Source organism: Crocodylus siamensis, chromosome 4 (assembly GCF_052110815.1).
Source record: "Crocodylus siamensis isolate JL-2025a chromosome 4, ASM5211081v1, whole genome shotgun sequence".
NCBI classification, from domain to species: Eukaryota; Metazoa; Chordata; order Crocodylia; family Crocodylidae; genus Crocodylus; species Crocodylus siamensis.
The window spans coordinates 190402220-190429522 of NC_143398.1; the positions used below are offsets into that span (position 1 = coordinate 190402220).

General features: G+C 45.1%; 1 protein-coding gene across 3 annotated transcripts in view; it reads right to left on the reverse strand.

Moving 5' to 3' along the window:
- Positions 1-27303, reverse strand: part of MYO1B (myosin IB) — a 198178-nt gene that overhangs the window by 154051 nt on the left and 16824 nt on the right. For all 3 annotated transcript variants that reach the window (XM_090045222.1, XM_090045221.1, XM_090045220.1), the window contains exon 2: positions 11024-11166. In XM_090045222.1, the coding sequence (XP_089901348.1) occupies positions 11024-11158 (135 nt within the window). In that variant the 5' untranslated portion in view covers positions 11159-11166. The remainder of the gene's footprint in view (positions 1-11023; positions 11167-27303) is intronic.

The window sequence follows — 27303 nt, forward strand, 5'->3', positions numbered from 1 at the left end:
GTTCTCAGTGGTCAAGCACCAGAAGGCAGGGAGGGGTCGAGAGCTGAAGGGCTCCCATGAAGGTGGGAGACCATCCTGGCATGCAGCCAAGCCACATCCAGGAGCAGGGAGAGAGACGCATCAACTCTTTAACTTACTTTTTTTTTTCACTGTGGAAAAAAAGAGAGATTCATCTGCTGCAAAAAACACAGAAAGACCACAACAGGTCAGAATGCTTTTGATACTAAAGATTCTCACTCTTGTAAATCATGCATAGTTGTTTGCACAACTAATAGTGCTAATAATGTGCAACACCCTGAGCAACATTTAAAAGGATCTCGCTTTATCCCAGGGTGCCATGTCCTCACTGAAAATCCCTAATCTAGGCACCCAGGTAATACCAAAAAAAAGGTGATGCAGAGGTGCAAAGCCATATGTTAATATAACCAAACAATGTTAAGATTACTAAAGTTAATCATTTAGAGCTTGGTTCTGCAGAACAACAAGCATTCTTATCTCTCAATTGAAGCCAGGAAGAAGGAAGAACCATCTGCATGTAGCAGAATCAAGCCCTTAATCCTCTGCAACCTATTATAGATTTAAGCATTGAAGTGACAATAAGGTATTGTCCACAGAGAAGGTACACAGAGGGCAATATGAAGCAAGTTCTGAAGATGCATATGACCACACCAATCAGATTTCAATAAAGTTTCTAGAGAGCACAAAATTAACTCTGCTGGAAGGTGGAAATTGTTATTTATCGCTCAATCATCCCAGACCCTAACATCACTATAAATTAAATGGAAGAACTGCATTACCCAGATTGATTTCAATAACCCACCTTCCTTTACAACAGATATTTTTATACATATAAATATGTATTTTATATACTTTATCTGGAATAAAGTTAAGTGTAATGTGCATTAGCGCCACAGAAGTCAAACCAAAGGAATTTCAAGCAATCCAAGTGCAGGAATTTGAGCATGAAAGCTTGCTAGCTTATACTAAAAAAAAAAAAAGATTTAATATTTCACAAACAAACCAACCGTAACCAGACAGGAGAAATCAGTACCAAGAAATTTCTTTACTCAATATGAGGAAGAAATAACACATGAAAAATTTTAAAGGGAAATATTAGAAGTATGCTTGAACCAGAATAAATCATTTTATAATAAAAATGGACAAAAACATAATTCTGCTGGAACTTCGTTGAATGATTAAATTAGATTTTCTGGTCTTTGGGGTGTGGTGTCTTTATCTTATTTTAGATTGTGGGCACTCAACTCAGTTAAACAGCTTCCTGGTATTCATGCAAAGACAGAGAAAAACAGTAATGAAAAGACTAAAAATCAAAGAGAGAATGGAATCAAGAAAGGAAAAGAGAGTGAGGAAGAGTTATGAAATAGTTTATCAATTAACTGAAAGTTTTAATATTAAAGAGACAAAAACGCAACCATAACTGTGCTTCTAGGATTTCTGATATACAGTGGGATGAACTTTTCAATTCAATCTCTTAATTTTAACATGCACTCAAACTACTGGTCTACACTCATAATCTCATCCTTCCCTTAATTAGTGGAAGTTTCCCTATCTCAAATAGACAGAAAGACTTAAAACAGATTGTGTCCTAGGGGATTCCGGGTGCTTCTCCATGAAATGCACACTTTCCAGCATCCTTACATGAGACAGTCCATCTCCCATGGAGGTAAGCTTCTCTGTTCATAAACATTATTGTGATGGGCATGGGGCTACAATGTAATGAATATCACACACAATCTGCCTGTTTACTATATGAGTGTGTTGGTTTAATAAAGGGTTGTAAGAAAAACAAACAGGAATCAAAACAATGACTTGAAATAAGTACCTCCCTTCCCAACCTAACCCTGCTCCAGGAAATGTTTGTTAAAACATCCAAAATATAAGCTCCAAAGGTTCTACCTTCTGCCTCCAAGGTGGCAAATCACAATTCTACCCCCCAAAACTACAAAGACCCAGAGGCTGACACCCAAGGGGGTGCTCTCAACAAGCTCCAGAGAGAGAAGTCCATGGTTGCTACTAGTTCTGCAACCACAATATAGTTTAGAGCTGTATCAAGCTTCAAAGGTATTTTAGGGTTCCCATACCCTAGAAGTCCCTGAGGTTCTTGTGAGCTTTGGGATACTTCCCACCCAATCAGGCACCTGTAGATGAAGGGGAAGAGGGAGTGGGGGAAAACGCAGCCAGCCATTGCTAATACTCAGTCTCAGAACCCCCAACTGGGACATGTTAACAGTGTCTGCATGCCAAATCTGGGAGCCCAGCATGAAGTCTGCCCCACTCTGCTCACTCCTGCTCCCCAGCTGCAATTCATGAAAATGAGGCACCGTGGTCATATTTTAAAGTGTTCCTGATTGCATACTCAGCAATACTCTCATACTCTCCATCTCTGGCACAATTATAGGCATATGCATGGGGCCACTCTAAGGCATTTACATCCTTCATTTTCAAAATTTGGTACGCACAGAACAGAAATCTCTCTTCCGCAAGTCTTCTTCACTACTTTCCCAACTGAAATATGTGAAGCATGAGGTTTAAGTGCAGCTGAGAGGAACGTACTGTACTAGACAGCAGCTTAGGGAAAATGCCTAGACACTTTGAAATAGCAAGGTCAGAGGTGAGTTTAGAATATAGATAAAGTTGAGGACACATTTCAGGACAAGTGTCTGACAATGAGCAGCAAACTCCCTCAAGTTTTGCCATAATGACAACAAAAAAAGCCAGATTCTACTCCACACCCAGATTATAGCTATGAATAGGATGTGCCCTCCAGTTATTTATCTGAAACTTCAGTTATACAAGAACTGAATGCAAAAATGGCATTACAATATAATCTAGTCTCAGAGGAGCTTACATGGACATTTGAAAAACAAAGAGTACTAGCAAATGTCACATTTTAAACCTTCAAAATAACTGAAGGAGGGAAAGGGATAGAGGAGAGAGACAAAGGACATTTTAACTGCAAAACATTCAAAACATGCAAGTCAACATATGGCCCACAGGTTGGATCTGGCTCATGGAGCCGCTCTATCTGGCTCATGAGCCTACTGAAAGGCACCCAGAAGTTGAGGTTTGGGGCGAGACCCAGCCCAGGGAATGAGTTGTTTGACAGCCTGGATTTAAAACAAAATAAAATGGGTTTTCTAAGTACTAAAAGGGCAAATAGAGCTAGAAAATTATGACCCCTCTTTGTTTTCCAGTTTAACTCCTGTTCCTTTCTTTCAGCTAAGCAATGCTCCTCTGTGAATAACAGTAATATATGTTTTGATTCAAAACTTTATGAAGCAAGGAGGCTGGGATGATGCCAACAAACAACTGGAAAAACTATCTGCTACATTTATTTTAGGAAAAAGCCTCACTGCCCATAAAGGAGTATAACTCAAGACCTGATTTTTATGAATCACTTCACTATTTGAAATTGTTCAGTGAACACTGAGTGAACAAAAAAGTAAACCCGCAGCTGTTAACTGGAACTTTTAAGCACTAGGTTCTGGTAATCAGATAGTCCAAGGTAGGTAACTAGTCAGCTAAATGATCTTGTTTGTTAACAGGGCAGCCTAACTTTCAAGCTACTGCCACATATAACAAATTTAGATTCACGGTGGAATGAATTTCATTGTTTATTAAAAGAATCTCAGCAACTAAGTGTGCTTTCTGTAAATATTAGTAAAAAACAAAACTTGGCTCCCAGGAATATTTGGAAAAGTGATAAAAAGGGATGCAATCTTAGTAAACATTTTAGAAACTTTTAACTCCAATTTTATACTAACAACTAGGCATTCTTAGCAAGAATAAAATTCAGCAGAAATACATCAACCATTTCCAGACATGCTTAAATGCCAATATTCTCATTTTCAATTAACACATGTGTATTACCCAGTGGGCCCCCAAAACTTCTGAACACAAGATTACTGCAAAATCCTATGGTCTTTAGTACAACATTTGGCCTAATGCCAATGCCACTAGCCTTTATGCTTATTTTTATAGGCAAAGTCTCCAGCTTCATGCTCTGGAATGCAACCTAACACCCAACTCTATTAAACTTTCCATCAAATACTCATGAAAATGTACAACATGTAATCAAGTCAGTAGCCTGCTCTCTGCTTCCTCCTCTGCACCACAGAACGTGCCATTTTTGAAACAACAAACCATCTTTCAGCCGTTTTAAAGAACTTTAAAAAAATCAATCTGTATATTGGTATCTATCATGCAAGAAGAAACAACCAATATTCACATAGGAAGATGTGAATTTGCCATCTTGCCAAAGCTTTCCATACAAAGAGAGATTACACTATGACTGCAATCATTTACCCTTTCTCCATTCTTGATTTTTCGTAACAATCCTGCGCACTTCGTATTTAAGAATTACATAGTCCAGGCACACTCAGACCTAGCTCAAAGACATATAAGCAAGGCAATTCCAATGCTTGAGAGGTTACAGTGTCCAATGCAGGAGACAGCATAACCCAAGCAAGACACAGAGCTAAATTCTACCCTGCAATAAGGAAGAAAGTGCACTTCATAGAAAAAGATTCAGATAACCACCAGACTGGCAATGCCAGAGGCAAAATAGTTAAGAGCCAAGGGTAGGAAGACAAAGAGGACTATTCTGGCCTCCACCTTAAAAACATACACATGCAAAGCCCATTTACCCTGTTTTTGCCGAAAGTGAAATGTTTGATCTGCTTACGTTTTGCTTTGAATTTTACAGAGGAAGATCAGCTAATACAGTTATACAGCAGGCTTGGTGCATTGCAGAATTGAAGCATTTTAGAAAACCATCACATCAGAAATTTCATTCCTTGCATGCTAACACCTTCAGAAATTATATTTTTAACACAGTTATAAAACATGTAGCACAGACACAAACCAGTATTTCACTGAGAACTCTCAAAACTCATGATGATGACCTATTACTTAAGTGTCCATTTACCTGTCTTTGGTTCAATTAATTGAGCAATGAAAAAAAATGAACAAACCTGAATCTACAACTGTATTAGGAAAGGGCAAGTCCATTGCTGCTGCCCTGTGAATGGACCCTACTTGCAAGTTACATTAACTGGTTCTGAAGTCCTCACACTTTGTTAGCTCCAACAGTAGCTCTTTCAAGCTAAGCACAGACAGTCAAAAACCCAGAGGCTGAATTGATTCAGTCTTTGCAGGTTAGTCTAAACTGCAGAGATAAAACTGAGAAGCAAGTGAACAGACATTCACTTTTGATTCAGGAAATGCAGCCACATGCCTGCAGTGGCTCAGGCCAGAATCCAGGAGTGCTACAGCATGCCTCCCAGCCACTGCCAAAGGGAAGGGACTGAAACTCCAAGGCTATCCCTACCCCCATCCCAGCACCAGGGGCGTATGGTCATGCCCCCTGCTCTCCACTCGAGCAGGGACTGGGGCATGAGGTGGGGGGGGCAACAGACTAGGAGGAACTGCCCCCCCCAGCAAACCCCAGCTGGGGTCCAGGGCCTAAGAAGGAGCTTTAAATACCCTTCCCTGGCACAGAGTGCTGGCCCTGGGCACAGACACATCCCTTTACAGAAAGCCATAAGGGGCAGTGGTGCCTGCAGGCAGCACTGCCAGGGCCAACTCAGGGAACACTGGAAAATTCGGGAGTTGTCACTGAAAGCCCTACTCTGTTTGGACAGGGCAGGGATGGGGGGTGGGGAGAAGGGGGTCTAAGACAGAATGGTGCAGCAATGGGTGGGAGAAGGTCTCAGACATGACGGAGCAACAGTAGTGGAAGAAGGGTGCCTCAGACACAACGGGGCAACAACAGTGGCGGGGGGCTCAGATGCAACTGGGCACCAGTGGTGGGGGAGAAGGGGGCATTAGACACAATGTGGGGGACGGGGGACTTAGCTATGACAGGCCAGTGTGTGCACGTGCGTGGGGGGGAGGGTCTCACACAGGTGGGTCTTTCCCTGTCCCTCCCACTAAACAGGCAGAGAGCCCTAAGGTGACCCTGTTGAGTGCTTGGGGCTAGCTCCAGACTGGAGCAGGGCAGATAGTGGGGCCATGCCATGAGGGCCACGCTGTGCGCATCAGGGCCATGCCACCCACCTGCTCATAGCACCCAGCTGGCAGTACCCAGCACCTCCTGGAAGCAGCCCTGGCCCAGCAGCTCCCCCAGGTGTCCATGACCCCATGCCCACTTACACTCACCTGGGAACCACTTCTCAGCAAGCTAGATGAGCACAAAAGGGGTAAGTGGCAGCAGCACAGGGAAGCACTTGCAGCAGCAAACCCACAGCTTGTGGTGCAGGAAGCGGCGGCAGTAGCTGTGGCTGCATGACACCATCACCAGCTCACTCAGGAAGCCCCAGCAGCCACAGGAGCACAGCAGGCCCCCACCCCTTACCCAGTGCCACCTTTGGGCCAGCCCCGACCGCAGCCCCAGCACAGCCTGTGGAGCAGGTGATAGTGCAGCACCAGGCAGTTTACAAGGGCATAAAGGCAGCAGGGCCCTGGCAGCAGCCCAGGGCACAGCACTTCCTTGAGGCAGCTGCCCAGCGCCAACAGGACCCTGCACCAAAGCAGCAGCTCCTGCTCCTCCTCCCTGCCCTTCCCACCAGGGTAGAGGGGCAACAGCCTGGGAGGGATTGCCCAGGGCCCAGAAAGGAGGGTCAAGCGGAGAGCAGGGGGCATGGTCATACCCCATCCAGGGCCAGCGCTCTCAGCCAGGGAAGTGGGGTTTAAACCCCCTCCCTCGCCTCAGACCCTAGGCCAGGGTTCTCCGGGTGGGGTAGTCCCTCCCAAGTGGTTGCCCCCCCACCCCGCCTCATGCCCCCACCCCTTTCACTCCAGTCCCTGCCAAGCAAACCCCAGCTGGGGTCCCGTGCCAGTGGAAGAGGGGATTCATCCCTCCCTCCTTCCCTTTGCCTGAGCCTGCCAGCTGATGCCTCTGCTCCAGCAGGGAAAATTCTGGTAGGGGCTGCCCCCACTGCAGACCCGGCTGTGGTCCCCAGCCAGGTTTCCCACCTCCACCCCCTTGTCAGCCAGCCTGTCTAGGGAACAGATGGGTGAGGCCAACCCTGCTTTCTGAAACAGAAACTCAGCCCAGGGCTGCAAAGCATACTGTGATGCTGAGGGACCATAATTTAACTTGAACCAGGAAGGGGTCTGGGGCAGAAGTTTCATAAACTGGTTTAGCCTAAATCATTTAAGTCCGATATTACATTCAACTAGGTTTACCTTAAACCAGTTTCAGCCATTTTGCAACTGGTTTATGTGCACTGAATTTATGTTGTTACAGGTTTAAACCAGTTTCTGAACACTTAAACCAGTTTATGTGCAACTTCTGTCCCTAGCCTAGTAGTTGCATTTTGCTGCCCCATGACAGCATGCAAACTGATATCCTATATGTTAAAAAAACATTGCTTCCAGATGTAACAAGGAATTCAATGCGTTTACCCCCATATCTAAAAAAAGAAATGCAAAATTTACTTCTCAGAGTTGAGGTTTTAGGAAAACATGCACTGTCTGAACACACACACACGTACACGTCCACGGCCTGCCCCCCACAGGTTGTCGTAACTCAACGTTTCCCAATCAGCGTGCTGCGGCACAAAAGCGTGCCATCAGAAATGAACAGGTGTGCCACAGAATTTAGCCACGGCAATGAGCTACCATAGGTACAAGGATGGGGAATGCCTTAACAGGTGTGCCACAGAAAATTGTAAGTAATGTAAGTAATTGTAATGTAAGTGTGCCTTGGGCTAGAAACACTGTTGTAACCAACAAAATTCTGACCACTGCAAGTTTTAGAAAACATCAGGGAACAAAATTGCGGGGGTGAAATTTGCAAGGCAGTAGAATGCAACTGATATGGAGTAGAAATAACATTCCTTGAATACTTCAGTGAATAAAATTATGAAGAGCTGCAAATCAGATATCCAATCTACCTAATAATGCTTCATGGCTTGGTACCTCCTTGAAACAGTACTTGTTTGCACTAGCTGAGAATTAAATGTTTTAATACACTACAGTGTTCAGCACTGTGCTTTAAAAGAAGCTCTGTCTCTACAAGGTGCGGTAATAGACTTCATTTAACAACAACAAGAGAAAAAGTTAGCTACATAATTTACCCTTCCTGGGCAATCTGACACGCACAAAAATGAACTACCTGTTTTTAAAAGGTCTGTGTGCTTGGCAACAGATCATGCATCTGTTACAGGTTTCAAAGAATGTACATTTGAAAAAGTTACCAACTAGTGAGTAATACTGATCGTTTTTAAAGATAAACTTTTAGAAGTCAATTGGGTATCTGGCTTTTAAATCAAACTTATCTCCAGACAAAACTATCCAGTTTCACAAAGTCAAAAAATACCTCCTAAATACTCTGCATTCAGTAAAACCTTAAATCAAGATTCTTGAAAATGCCACTCCCTCAGGCCAAATAATTTTTTTTTCCCCTCAGCAAGTGCCTGCTGCATAGTCTACTGTAAGTTTCTACTCCTTGTGATTAACAGAGTTACCTCCAAAACAAGAACTTGAGTATAAGCTCACATTGTCTGCCGCTCAAGTCAGTTATATGTGCAACATCTTGAGAAAACTGAATAGCAGCAAAGTCAGATGCTAGAGTTGTTAACTGGGGAAAACCAGCCAGAAAAAATGGTAGATATGAAAAGTTCCTCTTGCCCATCTGTGAGCATGGGAGGGAGGGATAGAATACAACCTTTTTCTTCAAGAAGTCAAAGAAGCCAGCTTTTAGAAATCTGATTATCAGAGGCTAGGAGTGATAACTTCTTCAAATAGCACCTTGACAGGAGTCTCTCTCACCCTCCAGAATCCGGATGTCACATTGACTTCACCCTTCCACTTGCTTGGCTTCTCTGCCGATAGATAAATTTTGTAGTTCATATGTGTGAGGATCAGTGTGACATAGTAAGTAGATGTGAGCTACTCATATATGTGCATGGATGAATGGATGTGGGCAACAGAATGGATATGGACAGGTGGAGGGAGATCAGTTGTGGCAGAAGAGAAAATAATAAAGAATGCACAATGGGGCAGAGAGAGAGAGAAACATAGCAAAATAAAGCATGGAAGAGAAGGGAAAGATAAGCAGTAAACAGAAAACAATTCAGATAAACCATTTAGAGCAGGAATGTAAACTGGGGGGCAATCAACTGTGGCATTAATTGCCATGGCTCTAGGAGCCACAGCAGCTGCCACTAATCTCACCACCAAATTTCCAGCCCATGTGCTGGATCCAGAGAGCAGTCAAGTCATTTGGCCTGCAGAACTGCCCACAGGTCAGAAATGTGGTAGCAGGATGAGCAGTGGCTGCTGCGGCAACACTGTCATCACTTGTCCCCCTGCCAAATTTCCAACCCATGTCAGATGACACGGCTCCTTCCTCCAGATCTAGCTTGTGAATTGGCCCTGGCCAAATGAGCCTGACACCCCTGATTTAGACAGTAGAAAACAGAATGAAACCTAACAGGAAAGAACACCAAACAACATAAGGCATTGAAAATAAATAGATTAACAGGTGGAGGATAAGTATAAAGTAAAGTATAGTACACTAACATTCAATTCCAGTCAGTTGCAGGTGCCCCTAATGGATATGAAAGCTCTTGGCACTTAACCCTCATATTGCTGCAGGGACTACTTACAATACTGCATGCAGTTTAAAGAGAGTTAAGACTGTGATTGCAGTGGTAACCTTAAAGTCATCCTAAAACTCATGCATGAGAAGCATCTACACTGCAAAGCCCTTAGTCTGACTCCAGAAGTAGTCCAGCTCAAGCCTGGAAGTTCTGCTAAACTAGTCAAAGCTGCCCCTACTCATCTATCTGATCTCCCCTTTTTGTCCAGGTGTTGTTGGCCTTAAGCATGTAGGATTTCCACTGACAGAATTCCTGCAATTCCCTATACCAGACCTTCAGTCCTTCTGCATCCCCATTTCCTCGCTCAACTGCACATAAATGGAGACAAGCCAATTCTTAAGTGGACTCTAGTTCACAGGTGAGCTGCATAATATGGATAGCTTTGGTGTAGGTTACAGGGTAGGATAATGACAGGCTGGTTGAGGGATACCTAAAGGTGAACCCTAAATATCTTTGTTGAAATAATTTAAGTGTCAAACAAGTTGCAAAATTGGGATCAGGGTGGAAGTCCTCATTTGTAGGCCCTGACCATAGTCCTTCTTCTTAAGACTGCGGTTAGAAGATGTATGTGCTCAACCATTTTAACAAATCCTACATATATTCAAGTTTAGTAACAATGTTTCTAACCATGAACATATAGGTACCTACTAGATTTGTAAGAAAATTATTTAATATATACCAGTGGTTTTCAACCTTTTTAGACTGAAGGCACCCTTTGGAAAATTCCAGCTCTTATTTTTCACGCTCATTTTTCTTGGTTTTGGGAAAAAAAGAGCAAATCTGTTGCAAAAAATTCAGAAATACCATGAATGTTTTTGACACTCTGGATTACTATGTGAATTATCTGGGTTTGTCCTGTTAATTATGTTGGTGTTTGCACTTCTAACAGTGATAATATTAAGTGGCACCACATGGCATCCTTAAAAGAATTTTGCAGCACACTGATTGAATCATTAATATATATATACCTTTCTTACGCTATCAACCTGTTGACCACAAAGTGATGTGGCTAAACCAACTGCTGCTTTTTCTGTACCCTCCAACCCTAGAAAAAAGTATTTATTGCAACATCATCCTTCTTGGACAACAGCAGGATAAAATATTGGTATTAAAATTCCTGCACTGTTTCCTATGAAAAGCTCAAGGACCCAACCCTTCCTTTAGGATGCGGTTTGAACCCATGCAAAGAACCATGAAACGGCTAAAGAAGGTCAGGTAAGGTAAGGCAATAGAAGCAGGAGGTAACAATACACGAGGGGAAAAAAGATTTTAAGCTCTTCTTCTAATGGAATTAGTGTCAAGGAAGGCAGCTGATCTGCATCCCTACACAAAATTTTTAAAAAAGAAAGAAAAGGAAAAGGATTAAAAAGGCTATTTATGCAACATATACTCACGTATATTTCACTGTGGTCAAAGCGCTTTTTGAGGTTATTGATGAATGTATCTTCATTGAGAGGCTCTAAAAGCACCATATCTCCCACCCCAATCATGTTGTCTAGAAGTGATGTCTTTGTCTCCATTTTGGCCATTTTCCTTTCTAAAAGAGAGAAAACAAATTTGAGAACACTAGCTTAAAAGGTTCTCTTTATACACAGAAACCTACCAGCAATCCTTCCATCACCAAACAAATATAAACTCATCAAATGACTTAGATTAAAAATGTTAGATTTTAAAATACTTAATATATCTGAAATGTTGATATTAGTAACAATTCGAGAACTGTAGTCCATTGTCCCCAAAATGTCATTCGAGCATGTTCTGCCTCAAACAGTCAACTGAGTGATGATTTCAACAGGTTAAAACCCCAAACCTCTTTCAGGTTTATTTTGTTTGCAACTCTGTTATGATATGCTGCTGTTCCCTTAAGCCAGTGTTCACCAACCGGTTGATCCCAATCAACTGGTTGATCCTGGAGCCTCTGAAAGTTGATCTCAGCCCCTCCAGACTAAGATCAACTGTCAGAGACTCCGTGATTGGGAGCAGAAGGACGCACATGGGAAGTGGCAGGATGGCGGCAGGCCACCTGTGGCTGGGCTGAGCCATGCCCCCTGCCACTGGGGCTGGGCTGGGCAAGTGGGACAATCCCTGTCCATGCTCTGCCACATCCCCTGCCACGAGGTGAATGGGGCCGTGGCTGGGCTGGAAGAGGGTCAGAGTCCAGGCAGCTCGTCCAGGTGAAAGGAAGGGCTCCTGCTGCTGCATGCACCCAGGCAGAGGCCAAGGGGGCACCTCCCCCCCACCCCGATCTTGTGCAGGGCTCAGGATGCAAAGCCCAACATGCAGCGGTAGCCACCTCTGCCCCACACACAGACCAGGGGGGCATGTAGCCCCTGGCTCTCTGCTGGGGTGCATGCAGTGGCAGAAGCCCCCCCCCACATGCCTGGATGCACCACCCAGGCTCCAACCCTGCCCCAGCCCGGCTTGGCCAGGTCCACACTCAAGCCTGCTCCTACTCCACTCCCTCCCTCACTGCAGGGCCCTGGGGCAGGGACAGGTGCTGCACAGCAAGGGCAGGGCACGGGACTGAGCCACGAGTGGCTCATCCGGGGAGCGTAGCTCCTGCTGCTGCGTGCATGGGAGGCACGGGAGCTGTGTGCCTGAGATCAGCACTTGAGGTGAGGGCAGGCTGTGGCTGAGGGCTGGGGTGAGTGGGTCCTATCTGTGCCCTACACCCTCCCTCATCGCTGGGGCCTCAATCTCCCCACCCCCAAATATTTTTTTTTTCCTTCCACCTATGCAGCACTGACCTCGATCTGCCTCCCTGCCAGCAAGTCAGGTGAGCAGGGGGTCACAGTAGATCCTGGGTCTCCCTTTACTTCAAAAAGTGATCTTCACCTTTAAAAGGTTGGAGACCACTGCCTTAAGCTATCTGGTGTTATGCCATACAGAGCTGTTCAGCTCCTGCTTTCCATTCTTCACATAGTAGGCTAGGCCAACTTATTTTCCTTCATGAAACAAAATAAAGGGAGATGTGTGTGGGGGTGCTATTAATAATTTATATAGATATGCTTCATATTAAGTGCTCCAACTTCACAGCTCCTATCAAGGAAAGATTTCCCACTGACTTGACCTGCTTATGAGAAGCATTTACTTTTAACTAAAATTGAGTAACTGCATTGCAATTTACACACAGAAATCATGGAAAATTAGGGTTGGAAGGGACCTTAGGAGGTCATCTAATCCAACCCCCTGCTCAAAGCATGCTCTCCATTATAGCAAATGGAAAATGCTGAGAGATTCATGAAGTCATTGCTTTTAGTAGATGAAAGTGAAGGAGTATGAAATGTCAGTACTGTGATTTGAAATCACCTTTCCCTTCCCCACACCAACACAAACTTGGGCTTTTAGGTGTAAAGCTTAGTTGTGGGCTTGAGTCAGACAACAAAGCTATTTTAAAATAGAAAGATACAGATACACTGGAAAACTCAATGTTTCTTAATAAAACTTTTTCACCGTAGGAAAAAATAATTCCAATACATTGATCAATAGCAAGAAAAATATACTTGGACATGCTAATGCTTTAAACTGAGGATGTATAACATGTACTACAATTTATTTCCAACCTCATTTACAGAAATCCTACATAACTACTTAAGAGAAATTAAATACAAATGAAAAAGGATGGTTTTTTGCAACTGAGAACAGTTATAGTACCAACTTCTTTTTACTGAAGGGATGGTTGGAAGAAAGAACCAGGATCCAAATAATAAACAAGCCTTCATGTGGAAAAGTATATCAAACAAAGATCTACATATAAAGCTAAGGTCCAGACTGAATTTCAATACTTAGTTTACCCTACCAGACTTATTCTAATACAAAAATTAGCAAAGAATAAATTAGCTTTAACAAGGATTTTAAGTAGTAAATTTGCCATTTGTAGCATTTATGACAAAGGTTACAGTTTATCAGAGCCCTGACAGAAGTGCTGAATTAAGTACACATAAACAGCATTGCTGACAATGCTACTTGGAACATGTTGAGACTATTGTGCAGTCATAAAATTATAATAGTAGAACAGCCAAATCAATCAGTGGCCTTGCAATAATAAGTATTATTTTGGCAGTAATTGCTCCACAACAAATTCTGGTTCTAAATATTTTTTCTCAACTTGTGAGATCAGCTAGATCTCTAGTGTGTCATTAGTTTATATGATCAGTATTAATTAAACTGCTTGTAAGCCAATCACCACCACATTTATAGTTTTTTATCAGATTAAATTAAAGCTACTCAATCTTTTTACCTCTTCTTTGTATGCAGTCACCACATCATTACTCACTATTTGATTTTTGAGGGCTGAAATATCCCTCAAGTCATCGACCAAGACTCAAGTCATGTTTGATGTTATTCCAAATTCAGCCAAGAAAATTTGCAGCTCCACAGGCAGCTAACAGAAGTAACATTTACAAAATTCCACAACCTTACCAAGCCTGGGAATCATTAGACATTCACATGGAAATGCAAGAGCAGTCTCACAATCATTCTACACTGTGGTAATCAACATGCTGGGTCAGTCTTTCTATATAAACAAAACAGCATTTCTTTGAACATTAGGGAAAGCCATTTCTAAAAAAAATCTGTTCCTTAAAAGTTCAGCTCCCTGACTTAGCAAAACAAACAAACAAACAAAGTAAAGAAAATATGTAGAAAAGATTCATATCATAGATATGATTTAGGTGCCATCATCTTTAAACTCAGCTCAGTTGAGCTTCTTCTTTAAACTATCGTACGTTATTGAAGTATTATAACTATAGTATTTAATTGTATATTTACTCTCTGTGGGATTTCCCCTGCAAGCAACTTTCATCTATTTTGTTTAACCAAAAACATTCTTAAATATGGAATTTATTAAATGCTGGAGGCAGTATAAAAAAAACTGCTGAATGCAAAAGTCCTAACATGGCTAACAGTAACATAAAATTAAATCTAACCAGTATTACCATCTGTAATAACAAGCTACCTACCATCCTAAATGCATCATTGCTATGGAATTTCACAGCCAGAAGTAGCAAAGCCATTATATAGCATATTCACGTATTGCTAGATCGCAAGACACTTACAAAGGAAGTGCAGACAATCACTTTTCCCATTATTCAAAGCTAGAACAGTATGCAGTCTACATACAACAATCTACTAAAAGTATTTGAAGAGTTTACCATAAATCTGAAATTTAAAGATCTGGAAAATGTTTTAAGTAAATCAGAACATGTCTTCATATTAGTTTAGTAATACTTCATCAGTTACCATTTCTATCAACTGTGAAACAGAAAGATGTCTAAAATCTGGATGACGACCAAACCGGGATACAGCTGGCATGTCTACACATGACACTACATCACTATAGCAATGCATTATGGCAACATAGCATCCGCAGACAAAAACTGCGATGATACCACTATGCTACTATAGCAATTTGCTCAATATAGCACAGGAGTGGGCAAAATACGGCCAGGGACCCATTCTATCTGGCCCACGGGGCCCCTAAAAAATTTAGAAAATTAATATTTATCTGCCCCTGGCAGTCTGTCATGCGGCCTTTGATGGCTTGCCAAAACTCAGTAAGCAGCCCTCCACCTGAATAACTGCCTACCCCTAGTATAGCGCATTGCTACAGCAATGAAGGACCTAAAAATAACTGTGCCCCACCAGCATCATGCAATACAGGCTGTTACTGTGCCATCCTTTAGTACTTCCTTTTGGAAATACTAAATAATGGTGCAGTAACAGCCCATACTGCATTGTGCTGGTGGCACATGGTTATTTTGGAAGTACTAAATTACAGCACAATAACAACGCTGTACAGACATGTGTAGACACACCCAGTATCTACACTACATGATTAAATACTAACTTTTCCAAATCAATTACAATAGTTTATGAAATAATTTAAGGACTCTGAAATTGGCAAAAGCCAAGAACACTGTCTGATCTAACTCAGTGGTCTTCAACCTCATTAGAATCAAGTCACCCCTCTGAAAATGCCAGCTCTTAGCTTTCACTCACTTCTTGACTATGGAAAAATGCCATATTTTCTCACATACAGCACACCCCCATATACAACATTCACCTTCTGAGAGGCAGGATGAAGCAAACACTCTTCCTGGTAGAAACTGAGCAAAGCAGCTAGGGAGCTGGTCTGCCCCACCAGGATCTGAGCCCCACAGACTGACCCAAAACACAGGCTCCAGGGCCACATGCTGGGTTTGGGACTGTGCACCAACCCAATGCAGGTAGACCCCCTACCAATGGACTCCCTCTAGGTCTGGAAGTTTGGCAGTTGCAGCAGCATTAATTGCCATGGTTCCCAAAACTGTGGCAATTAACACTGCCACTGCTCCCCCACAACCAGCTCCCCTGGGGCTGGAAATTTTTGGCATTCTTAAATTCAATAAGCATCCCAATTTTCACCAACCAGTTTTAGCAAAAGGGGTGTGGCTTATATATGAGAAAATAAGATAGCAGAATAATTCTTCTGTTGCAAAGCACTCAGAAAGAACAGAATGTCAGAACGTTTTAACACTGTGGAATCCTATTTAAAATGTTGGAGTTGATTTTATGACTCACATATAAGTGTTTGCAAACCTAACCATGCACATCACCCTTAAAAGGATCTTTCAACAACCTGGTTGAATCACTGATCTAAGCCATCATTCGGCTGTCAAGAAATCCTTCCTGGGAAATTCTTTGTGGGACACATCATAGAATTGGGCATGTTTGCAGGCCAATTTGAATAGGAAGAGGAAGTACTAACTTAAAAATAATTTCTTCTTTCATGTGTATATATTGAAAAAGTAAACTACAGTGGAAATAAATTAAACAATTACATTCAAAGAGAAGAACTGATGTGCACACAGCACTTTGAAAAAAGTAAAACTGGAAGGTTCAAATACTACTGCTTTGAAGACCTGCTTTGGAAAATTACCTTGAAAAAGCAGCAGGATATATTAATATAAAACACATGAAGCAACAAGGCTTTGATAAGGGAGTAGATTTCATCCACCATTTTCCTACCTAGGCCTGGCAAACTCTAATGCTCAAATCCACTTTTAGGTCGTTAAACTTGCCAGATTTTCTAATGGTACTGAAAACCCAGCACCTTCCACTGACATTGTCTTCAAACTATCACAGGGGAAGGGGAGACAATGCCTGTGCCTGGGCTCAGGGTGTAAAGTTAGGATCCTATTTTGAAAATGTTGCTTATAAAGTACAAAGAACAATCCACAGGATAGATTAGGTAGAGTTATGTTCTGAATTTCTCAACACTCAAAAATAAGATCCAATGAAAACCACCCGATGCCAAGTTATGCACTGACACATTCACAGGAAACAGGAAAATAGGTCAGATGCAAGACATATTAATTATAATGGGTTTTTCCTTTTTTGGGGGGTTATAAAAATAGTAAACAAATTCTATTTTATGAAAAATATTGAACTTGGGGAATATTGAGATGTAACTGAATTTGAAATGCATCTCAATTGTGCAATGTTACACCAGTGAAAATTCTTAATAAAAATAATATAAGAAAGGTATTGACCAAATCAAGGAAGTGACTTCTATATTTCATGTTATAGTTGTAGCAAGTCGTTTTGGTAGGGGCCTACCTAAATTGGGGCAAAAGTTCACAGCACAGTGGTGCTTTTAATCTTGCTCTTTTCCCCCCAACCTGCTGTTGAGTGGCCAAGAGACAAAAACTGAAGCATTACTAGCCTTCAGGAGGGTAGAGGAGGGCACAGACTGAAAAGAGCAAAATTAAAGCAACTGCTACTCCATGAACTTCCACCATGATTTAGATACATCCCTACATTTTGGACATGTTAAAGAAATTAAGTGTTGAACAAAGATTAACAACTGTAAATTATTAGAACTCTTAGTAAGATAACAAATGTGGCTTAACAACCAACAAAATAGCTCTTGGTTTTAATGTGTAGCCTGCAAATCTGAACTTTGCCTGAACATTTTCTAATTTCTCCCACACCCACTATCTAGTTCCCTCCTTAATTAGACTTTCTCCTCACTCCCAGAGCTAACATCATCTGCAGTCCAGAGCACAGGCCCTTTTCTTCCTACTCCTTTGTCAGCTCCTGACTTCCTCATTCTTCAGCCTACCTCCGGGCCCCATTCTCACTTACCTTGATCTTAATGAATTTACACTATAGAAAAGTATTATCTACTTAATCCAGTTGCAATTAAGGTTTTGTGTCCACACTGTTATACCACCAAGTGTTTTTAACACAAGTTGTATCCATTTATTAGAATAACTGGGATCCAGATTCAGCTGGAACAGTGACATCTAAAATAATTTCTTCCTGTCCTCAACAAAATGTTGATAGGAAACCCTGAAACTGTGCTGCCTGAACTCAAGGGTCATATACATTCAGTACACCTTCTAGAGTCCTTCCTCTCCTGAATACCCACTCCTGTTCGCTCTTGCTGGAGCACAGTCTTCTTTATATGACACGAATTACATTTCCCTCATCAGTAGACTTTCTATCATGAGCCCATGTTTGTGAGCTGGCACAGACATTTTATTAAAGACAGAAGTTAGACCATTCCACTATCATAGTCCCCCCCAATATTCACATAAAGGCATGATAGGATCTGATGCATGATTGACGCAATCACACCTCCTGCCATGTCACAGCAGGCATGATTGTGGGATCTATGGACGTAAATAATTAAAAGCCAATAGTGTGTATACTGTTTACCATTTAGTGACCTGTGGCAGGAACAGCTGCACCCCCTCATGTCTTCACTGTGCTCCCAGTGCTGCCTAAGCCCCAGGCTGCTAACGGGGAACCAGGAGCAGGTGGTGGTAGGTGTGGCTGAGCCACTAGGCAGTGCTGCCCTGTTGCTTCCCCTCACCCCCACAGGCAGGGGCTGGGGCTGCCGATGGAGCCAGAGCTGTGGACTTCTCCTGCGCCCAGATCCTGCCACCATGGGGAGGGAGAGAGGGAATGAGGGAGGTGCCAGGCCCCCTACAGTATTCAAGTGGAGTCTTCCTGCCATAGCAGTGAGACTCTTGGCCACATGGTGGGTCTGCCGAGCCCCCTACACTGGTGGGGCCTGAGCAGGGCAACATGCTCCCTTTACCTCCCACTGCTCTCATGCCGCTGCAGCCCAGATCTGAAAGACTCCTCCACACTGCTGAACCGGGCCTTCCCCAGCTCGTCCTCGGGAAAGAAGAAGGTCCAGTCCCACTGGGGCAGCCTTCACCAGGGGCGCTGTGTCCTTCTCCTTCCCTTGCATGGGGCCTGGCCCAGCCCTGAGACAGGGATGAGCATGTGGCTGGCTTGGCCTGAGGAGCTGTTGCGGCAGCTGGAGCAAGCATCACCGGGTCTGAGACATCACTGCTGACCCCTTGCGTGGTAAGCACAGCCCCAAGGCATTCCTGAGGGGCAGCACTCCAGCAGGGATCCCAGCGGGAGCATTAGGGTTGCAACAGTGGCCTCGCAGGCTGGAGCTGCTGCACAGTGATGCCCGTGCCCATGGTGGTGGGATCCCCTTGCCATGTGGGTGAAGGGAAGCTGCAGCTCCGCAACTGGGCAGCACCCCTTAGTGGCTCAACCACACCTGCTGCCCCTTGCCAGCAGCTCCCCACCACTGCACACAGTGCCAGGCACACAGTGAAGACATAAGGAGCTAGAGCTAGAGTAACCTGCCAGAGGTTACTAAATAGACATGAGCTACCTGTCAACCATTTAATCAATATTACAGGAGGAGGTTAAACAGATAATTTTTTTTAACTAGTGGGATCCAACATCAGATTCAATCTTGCCTTATTGCTGTTGCAGGGGGAGCCTAGAATTACCATCCTGGGCTCCTCCTGCACCGGCAAGTACCACGTGACCACAGCTGTGAGTCCCACAGTTGGCAGGACTCGCAACCATAGTGATGCTCCACAGCTCCAGGGCTGAGAGTCCCAGCCATGGCAGTGCATGGTATACCCCTGCAGGTGGGAGCTCCTTCAGCTGATGGGACTCCCAGCCACAGGGATACAGGCTGTACATGCAAATTAAAGCTGGATTGAAACCAGCTATGAAGTTATTACACATTTTTCAGCTCTAACTTTGTAGCTGGATGGACCTTTTTATGGTGTGATAGTTACTTTGCACATGTAGCTAGTCCAAATTAATTGTGCCATTAACGAGTTAATTGCATAAAACATGTAACATGTAGAGGAGGCCAAAGTGATCATCCAAAGGAAATTACAGATCTGAAATGTTTCAAGTCAGTGCTGAATACTGTAAGAAGAGTAAATGCAATAAAACAGGCAAAAGCCTTTAAAAAAAACAAAACCAAAAACTTGTACCATTAAATTCACATACCCTTTGCCCAAGAAGAAAAGGAAGTAATGCCATGTGTAACGGATTCTAGTACATAATAATTCCATCTGAACTTTCCCAGGACACCCACACACCCAGGAAAATGATGAAACAAGAGATTTTTCACCAGCTTCCTGTGGAAGTGTAATGCTCAAAATATCTTTTTACTTGTTATATAGCAGCTAGCATGGATTGTCGGATGCTGTTTAATTGGTTTCCTTTTTCTCTACTGTTGAAGTAAAAGAAAACAGGCTCCTAGGATCCACAGTTCCCTCAACAGTCAATATAGTGACTCTGGGCAGAGGCGTGCAGGCAGCGGATCGCAGTTCTGCCCTGGCTCCTTATAGCAGTGACAGTATGGTCCCGAGCTGGGACAGAGCCACAATATGCTGCATGCGCCTGCCTGGAGTACACAGGCAGATCGCAGCTCTGCCCTGGCTTCTTGCAGCTGTGACAGCCTTCACCCAAGCCAGGACAGAGCCGTGATCTGAAACAGCTACAGCGATCTCCAATGGACAAACTGAAATGTGAAGAAAACATATTCTGATTATTTGTATTATAGCCTTCTTGTACTACCCATGATGAAGGCAGGAAAAATTCAGAGAGAAACAGGATTGATATCAATAATACTAGTGAAACTGATGCATGGGAGATAAAAATATACAGGAAATAAACCAGGGTAGTATGGAAATGGTCCATACTGGACATAGTAGTATCCAACACTGACTTGCAACTGGCAAACTCTGATGACTATGAAAGCGCTGCTCACCCACTACCAAATTACCTGCTTTTAGGTATTACTGTCAATACTGACCAAGCAAAACATGAATACCATCTCCAAGCTCACCAGCTCTTTGGAACAAAATGATACATATATTCCGTCTGTTGCCTAAATGTTTCCTCAGGGAGAAGGAGCTGTGGTTCTCAAAATTTTTTTTGCACCCCTCACTGGTAACAAGGGATGACTTTGAGTCCTCAAGGCAGGCAAGTTTCTTTGACTAGATGTGATATCTTTTATTAGATGAACTGAGTAGTTCAGGAAAAGTTCTTGGCAAGTTTTTGGGTGCAGTCACCCATCTTAAGATATAGGGAGTCTCTCCTGGTCTGAGACTCCAAAGAATAAGAGAAGCTAAAAGTATGGCAGGATGTCAGTGAGAATGTAAATAAATAGAAATTAGAAAGACAAAAGGTAAAGCAAGGAAGGGAGGGTCCTCAAGGCACCCCTCCATAACTTTAGTGAATTGAATGGCACATGATTTCAAAAATAAGTGTATGCATGTGTGTGTTCATGTAACCATATACATTTTTGCGCCAGAGCAATGGCTACTGCCAGCTGCTCCTCCGCTTGCACCTAGTGGGTGTCTGTCCAAGCAGGACCACTCTCTGTCAAGGCTTCCACCAAGGTTCTGGTTTGGCACTCTGGGGACTGTGGCTTGTGAGTTCCTTCCAGTGACAGCTGGCAGGGAAGGGAGAGTACCAGAGATGTAAGCAGTGCCTCCTGCTACTGTCCCTCAGGTAGTAGGAAAGAGAACTACAGGAGGAGGTAGCAAGACTCCAAATCATCCTTCACCATGAGGACTTCATCAATTCAATGCTGGAGAAGACCTCTTGAATTGCAGAGGAAAGACTGCCACAGCCAGTGCTAGAAGAGAAAGAGGACATGGACTCCCTGGAAGGTGGAAGCTTGTAATCTCTAGCAGCCAGCAGAAGTCTTCATCTCCACCTACACTAGTTTAGCAGCATAACAGATATGGACCCCTAGCAACAAAGGAGAAGGAGCATGGTCTCTTGGTGGAAAAGGCCCGGCCAGGTATCCCAAGGTTAGGAGGATCGAGACGACAGTCACCAAGAGGAAGTAACAGGCTGCAGTGTTTGGAGATTCCCTTCTGCAAGGGATGGAAGCATCCATCCACCAGCCTGACCTGTCATCTCATGAGGTCTGCTTCTGTTTGCCCAGAGCCCAAATCTGAGATGTCACAGAAGGATTACTGAGACTCATCTTGCCCTCTGACAACAGCCTCATGGTGGTCATCTATGTGGGCATGAATGATACTGCCAGGGATGACCCTGAGCAGATCAAGAGTGACTACAGGGCTCTGGGTGCAAGGGTGAAGGGGAAGGGGGCACAGGTGCTGTCCTCCTAATCCTTCCAGTCAAGGGAAAGAGCCTGGGCAGGAGGAGACACAGCCTACAGATCAATGCATGGTTGCACAGATGGTGTTGCCAGCAGGGCTTTGAGTTCTTTAATCATGGGATGTTGTTCCAAGAAGAATTCCTAGGAAAGATGGGATCCACATGATGAAGACAGGGAAGAGCATCTTTGTAGACAGGCTCGCTAACCTAGTCAGGAGGGCTTTAAACTAGGTTTGCCAGGGGATACAGAACAAAGCCCTGGGGTAAGTGGGGATGTGGGTGACCTGAAAGAAGCACAAGCAGGAGGGGGCAAGAGGGGAGACCTTCTCATTCTTCCTGAGAAACTCGCGCAATCAGCTGGTTGCCTCAGGTGTCTATACATGAATGAAACAACCAGGAAAAACTGCAAGTCCTCATACAGTCACATAGCTCTGATGTGACTGGAATAACAGAGACTTTGTGGGATAGCTCACATGACTGTCATGGATGGGTATGAACTGAAAGAAGGACGGGCAGGGGAGACGAAGAAGAGGAGTTGCACTTCATGTAAAGGAGCCATAAAGCTGCTCAGAGCTCCAGTGTGAAACTGGAGATAGTCCTGTTGAAATCTTTGGGTTAGAGTCAGAGGGGAGAGCAACAAGGGTGATGTCATAGTAGACAAGTGGTTCCCAACCTTTTTAAACCATGGACACAAACTGGCAGCCAACCCTCCTGTGGACCAGCAGCCAACCCTTCGCAGCCTGGTACCTCTGCTACAGACCACAAGATCTGGAGGAAGACATGGATGATGCTTTCTTCAAACAGCTAGCAGAAGTTTCCCAGTCTCAGGCCCCGGTTATCATGGGGGACTTCAATCACCCTGACATCTACTGGGAGGGCAATACAGCAGTGCACCGGCAATCCAGGAAGTTTTTGGAGAGTGTTGGGGACAACTTCCTGGAGCAAGTGTTGGAGAGGCCAACTAGGGGCCATGTTCTTCTTGACCTACTGCTCACAAACAGGGGAGAGTTGCTGGGGACTGCAGAAGTGGATGACAACTTGGGCAGCAGCGACCACATGATGAATGAGTTCAGGATCCTGAGGAAAGGAAAGAACGACAGCAGCAGAGTAGGAACCCTGGACTTCAGAAAAGCAGACTCTGACTCCGTCAAGGAACTGATGGGAAGGATCCCCTGGGAGGCCAGTATGAGAGGGGAAAAGGAGTCCAGAAAAGCTGGTTGTACTTTGAAGAAACCTTACTAAGGGTACAGGAATGAACCATCCTGATGCACAGGAAGACTAGCAAATATGGCAGAAGACCAGGTTAGATTAGCAAGGAATGCTTCAGTGACCTAAAACACAACAAGGAAGCTTACAAGAAGTGGAAACAAACAAATGACACAGGAGGAGCATAAGAATATTGCTTGGGCGTGCAGGGACGAAGGTCAGAGCACAACTGGAGTTGCAGCTAGCAAGGGATGTGAAGGGTAACAAGAAGGGTTTCTACAAGTATGTTAGCAACAAGAAACAGATCAGGGAAAGTGCGAGTCCCTTACTGAATGGGAAGACAACCTAGTGACAAAGGATGCAGAAAAGGCTCAAGTATTCAATGCCTTTTTCACCTCAGTCTTCACAGGCAAAATCAGCTCCCAGACTACCGTATCTGACAACACAGTTTGAGGAGGAAGTGAGCAGCCAATAGTGGCAAAAAACAGGTTAGGGACTATACAGAAAAGCTGGACATGTACAAGTCCATGGGGCTGGATGTGAGGCAATCAAGGGTGCTGAGGGACTTGGCTGATGCAACTGCAGAGCCACTGGCCATCTTTGAAAATACATGGCGATTGGGACAGGTCCTAGATGACTGATTAAGGGAAATATAGTGCCCATCTTTAAGAAAGGGAAGGAGGATCCAGGAAACTACAGACTGGTCAACTTCATCTTAGTCCCTGGAAAAATCATGGAGCAGGTCCCTAAGGAATCCATTTCAAAACATTTGGAGGAGAAAGTGATCAGAAACAGCATGACTTCACCAAGGGCAAGTCACGCCTGACCAACCTGACCGCTTTCCATAATGAGCTTCTGGCTCTGTAGAAACAGGGAGAGCAATGGACATGATATACTTTGACTTTAGCAAGGCTTCTGATACTGTCTCCTATAACATTCTCACAAGCAACCTAAAGAAGAACAGGTTATATGAATGGACTGTAAGGTGGACAGAAAACTGGCTGGATCATCAAGCTCAAAGATTAATCATTGGCTTGATGTCTACTAGGCAGCTGGTATCAAGTGGAGTGCCCCAGGGGTCAGTTTTGTTCAATGTCTTCACCACCAACCTAGAGAATAGGATGGAGTGCACCCTCAGCAAGTGGGGGGAGTAGCAGATACACTCGAGGGTAGGGATAGTATTCAAAGAGACTTGGACAGATTGGAGGACTGTACCAAAAGAAATCTCTTGAGGTTCAATAAGGACAAGTGCAAAGTCCTGTACTTAGGACTGAACAATTCCATTCATAGGTACAGGCTGGGAACTGACTGGCTAAGCAGCAGCTCTGCAGAAAAGGACATGGGGTTTACAGTGGATAATAACCTGAATATGAGCCAACAGTGTGCCCTTGTTGCCAACAAGACTAACAGCAGCCTGTGCTGCATTTGTAGGAGTGGTGCCAGCAGAGCAAGGGGAGTGATTATTCCCCTCTATTTGGCACTGGTGAGGCCACATCTAGAATACCATGTTCAGTTTTGGGCCCCCCACTACAGAAAGGATGTGCACAAATTGAACAGAGTCCAGCAAGGACAACGAAAATGGTGTGGGGGCTGGGGCACATGACTTCTGAAGAGAGGCTGAAGGAACTGGGCTTATTTAGTTTGGAGAAGAGAAGACTGAGGGGGGATTTAATAGTCACCTTCAACTATCGGAAGTGGGATTCAAAAGAGGCTGGAGCTAGACTGTTCTCACTGGTGGCAGATGACAGAACAAGGGCCAGCGGTTTCAAGTTGCAGCAAAGGTTAGACATCAGCGGGGACTACATTTTCCATTCACCACATAAAAACTGAGATTTTCTCCTTTAAAGAAGCAAAATGTGGGAAACTATGGGTTTTCCCTTGCAGGCTGGCAGAGTTCCAGCCTGCAAGGGGCTGCTTGGGGCTTGGGGGAGCAGTACACAGAAGGCACCACATGCTTGTGTGTGTGTGCACACATGCACATGGCCAGTCATACAGCCAAGTAAGTCTATGGGGGCGGGAGAACATAGGGGAGGAAGGGGGGACTGACTGAGGCCCTCATGGTGAGGGAGGGAGTGCAGCAGGACTGGAGCTGGGGGTGCTGCCCAGCCACAGCGGGGCCCAAGGCTGGGCAGGAATGTGTGGCTGTGGGGCCTGGCCAGGGAGTAGGATGAAGCAACACGCAGCTCATCCGAGGGGCAGCAGGGGGGCTGGTTCCCCACCACTGCATGCACTCCCAGGAAAGCAGGCGTGCAGGGGCACATGCCCCCACCAATGTTCCCTCTATGGAGCAGCGGTCCGTGAGCATGCCACCTCAGTCCGTGAGCACGCCACCTCGGTCCAGCATGGGATACTTACCAAAGGGGGCTGGAGGCTGGAGGCTGGAGCCAGAAGCCGGGAGCCGGGAGCCAGGGGCTGGGGCCGGAGCCTGGCGCGGTCTCCACCAGCTCCAGGGAAGTGCTCCGCTGCCCTGCATCAGGGCCAGGGAGTGGAGCACTTCCCTGGAGCCAGCAGAGCCCGCACCAGCCCTCCACCCCAGCCTCCAGCCCTGCCTTGCCTCACCTCCGGGAGGAGCCGCTGCCTGCCCCAGTGAGGTTCCACGACACTGGTCTGCTCCCCGGCCCCAGCCCCACGTGCCTCCTCGCTCCCCGAGGCAATGCAGGGGAGTGGAACAGTGTCCCGGAGCCGGCAGAGCCTCACTGGGGCAGGCAGCGGCTTCTCCCTGAGGTGAGGCAAGTCAGGGATGGAGGCTGGGGCAGCATGCCTGGTGCAGGGTCCTGCGAGCTGTAGCAGTGACAGCAACACTGAGCCTCTCTGCCCTCACCTGCTGAGTCCCACCCACTGGTCCATGGGGGTCCCCGGGGAGTGGCAGCAGGGTAGGGAGCTCCAGGCCCACAGCGGCCAGTCTGCATCCTCCCCCAGCTCCCACAAGCTCCACTAGGCTCTACTCTGGCCATGCCACCGGTGGGGGGTGGGGGGCAAGGGGAAAGAGGGGGTAGGGCTAGGCTCCACACTCCGCTTTGGCTGCTGCAGTTGGGTCTCAAGCACTGCTGCGGGGGGGCGGGGCGGGGGACTGAGGGCCCTGGCCCTACTCCTGGTCCCACAGACCTGGCAGCATGGCTGAGGGGTGGCGGGGACTAAAGGTCAGGAGTGAGGGGCACCAGCAGGGCTGGGGGCAGGGCGTTGCAGGTCGGTAGGGCGGGGGCTCCAGCAGGGCCGGGCGGTGGGAGGCTGTAGGTTAGAAGTGAGGGGCACTGGCAGGGCCAGAGGGCTGCAGGTTGAGAATGAGGGGCAATAGCATAGGCAAGGGCAAGGCACTGGTATATCAGAGCTGTTCACCACCACAAAGTAGGGGGAGGTGAGCCGCAGGTAGACCTGCTTCTTGGATTTTTAAACAGAGAAAACCAGGATCCCTGGTTATCAGGAAAAACTCTCATGAGGAAGGGAGTAAAGCACTGGAACAGGTTACCCAGAGAGGCTGTGGAATTTCCATCCCTGGAGATTTTTAAAACCTGGCTAGACAAAGCTTTCCTTGGGATGATATAGTTGGGGTGGTCCTGCTTTGAGCAGGGGGTTGAACTAGATGCCCTCCTGAGACCCCTTCCAAACCTAATTTGCTATGATTCTATTACAGTATTTACTACTTTGCATGAGGGGTGGGTACTGGAAGCAAGAGACTCAGCCAGAAATGGACAAGTCTGAGACAAAGCTTCTTCGTTCATCTCCTCACATCTTGCAGCACCCATCAAAGGTCTTCCTGGTTGAGAATTACTGGCTCACAGCCTTCTCCCAGGATTATTCAAAGATATTGAGTAAGTGACAAGGGAGGCTGTGAGGAAACAAGGACAAAAGGTGAAAGCACAGACAAGCAGCAAGATGATGTCAGGACTTGTTAGATTTCCTGCTAGAAGGAAATTGGGTTCAACCATCTGACAGGAAGTCTGTAGACCAAGGGCATTAACATATAAATAAATGCCACCTGCATAAAATGGCAACACCTGTTCCACAGTGCTTCTGA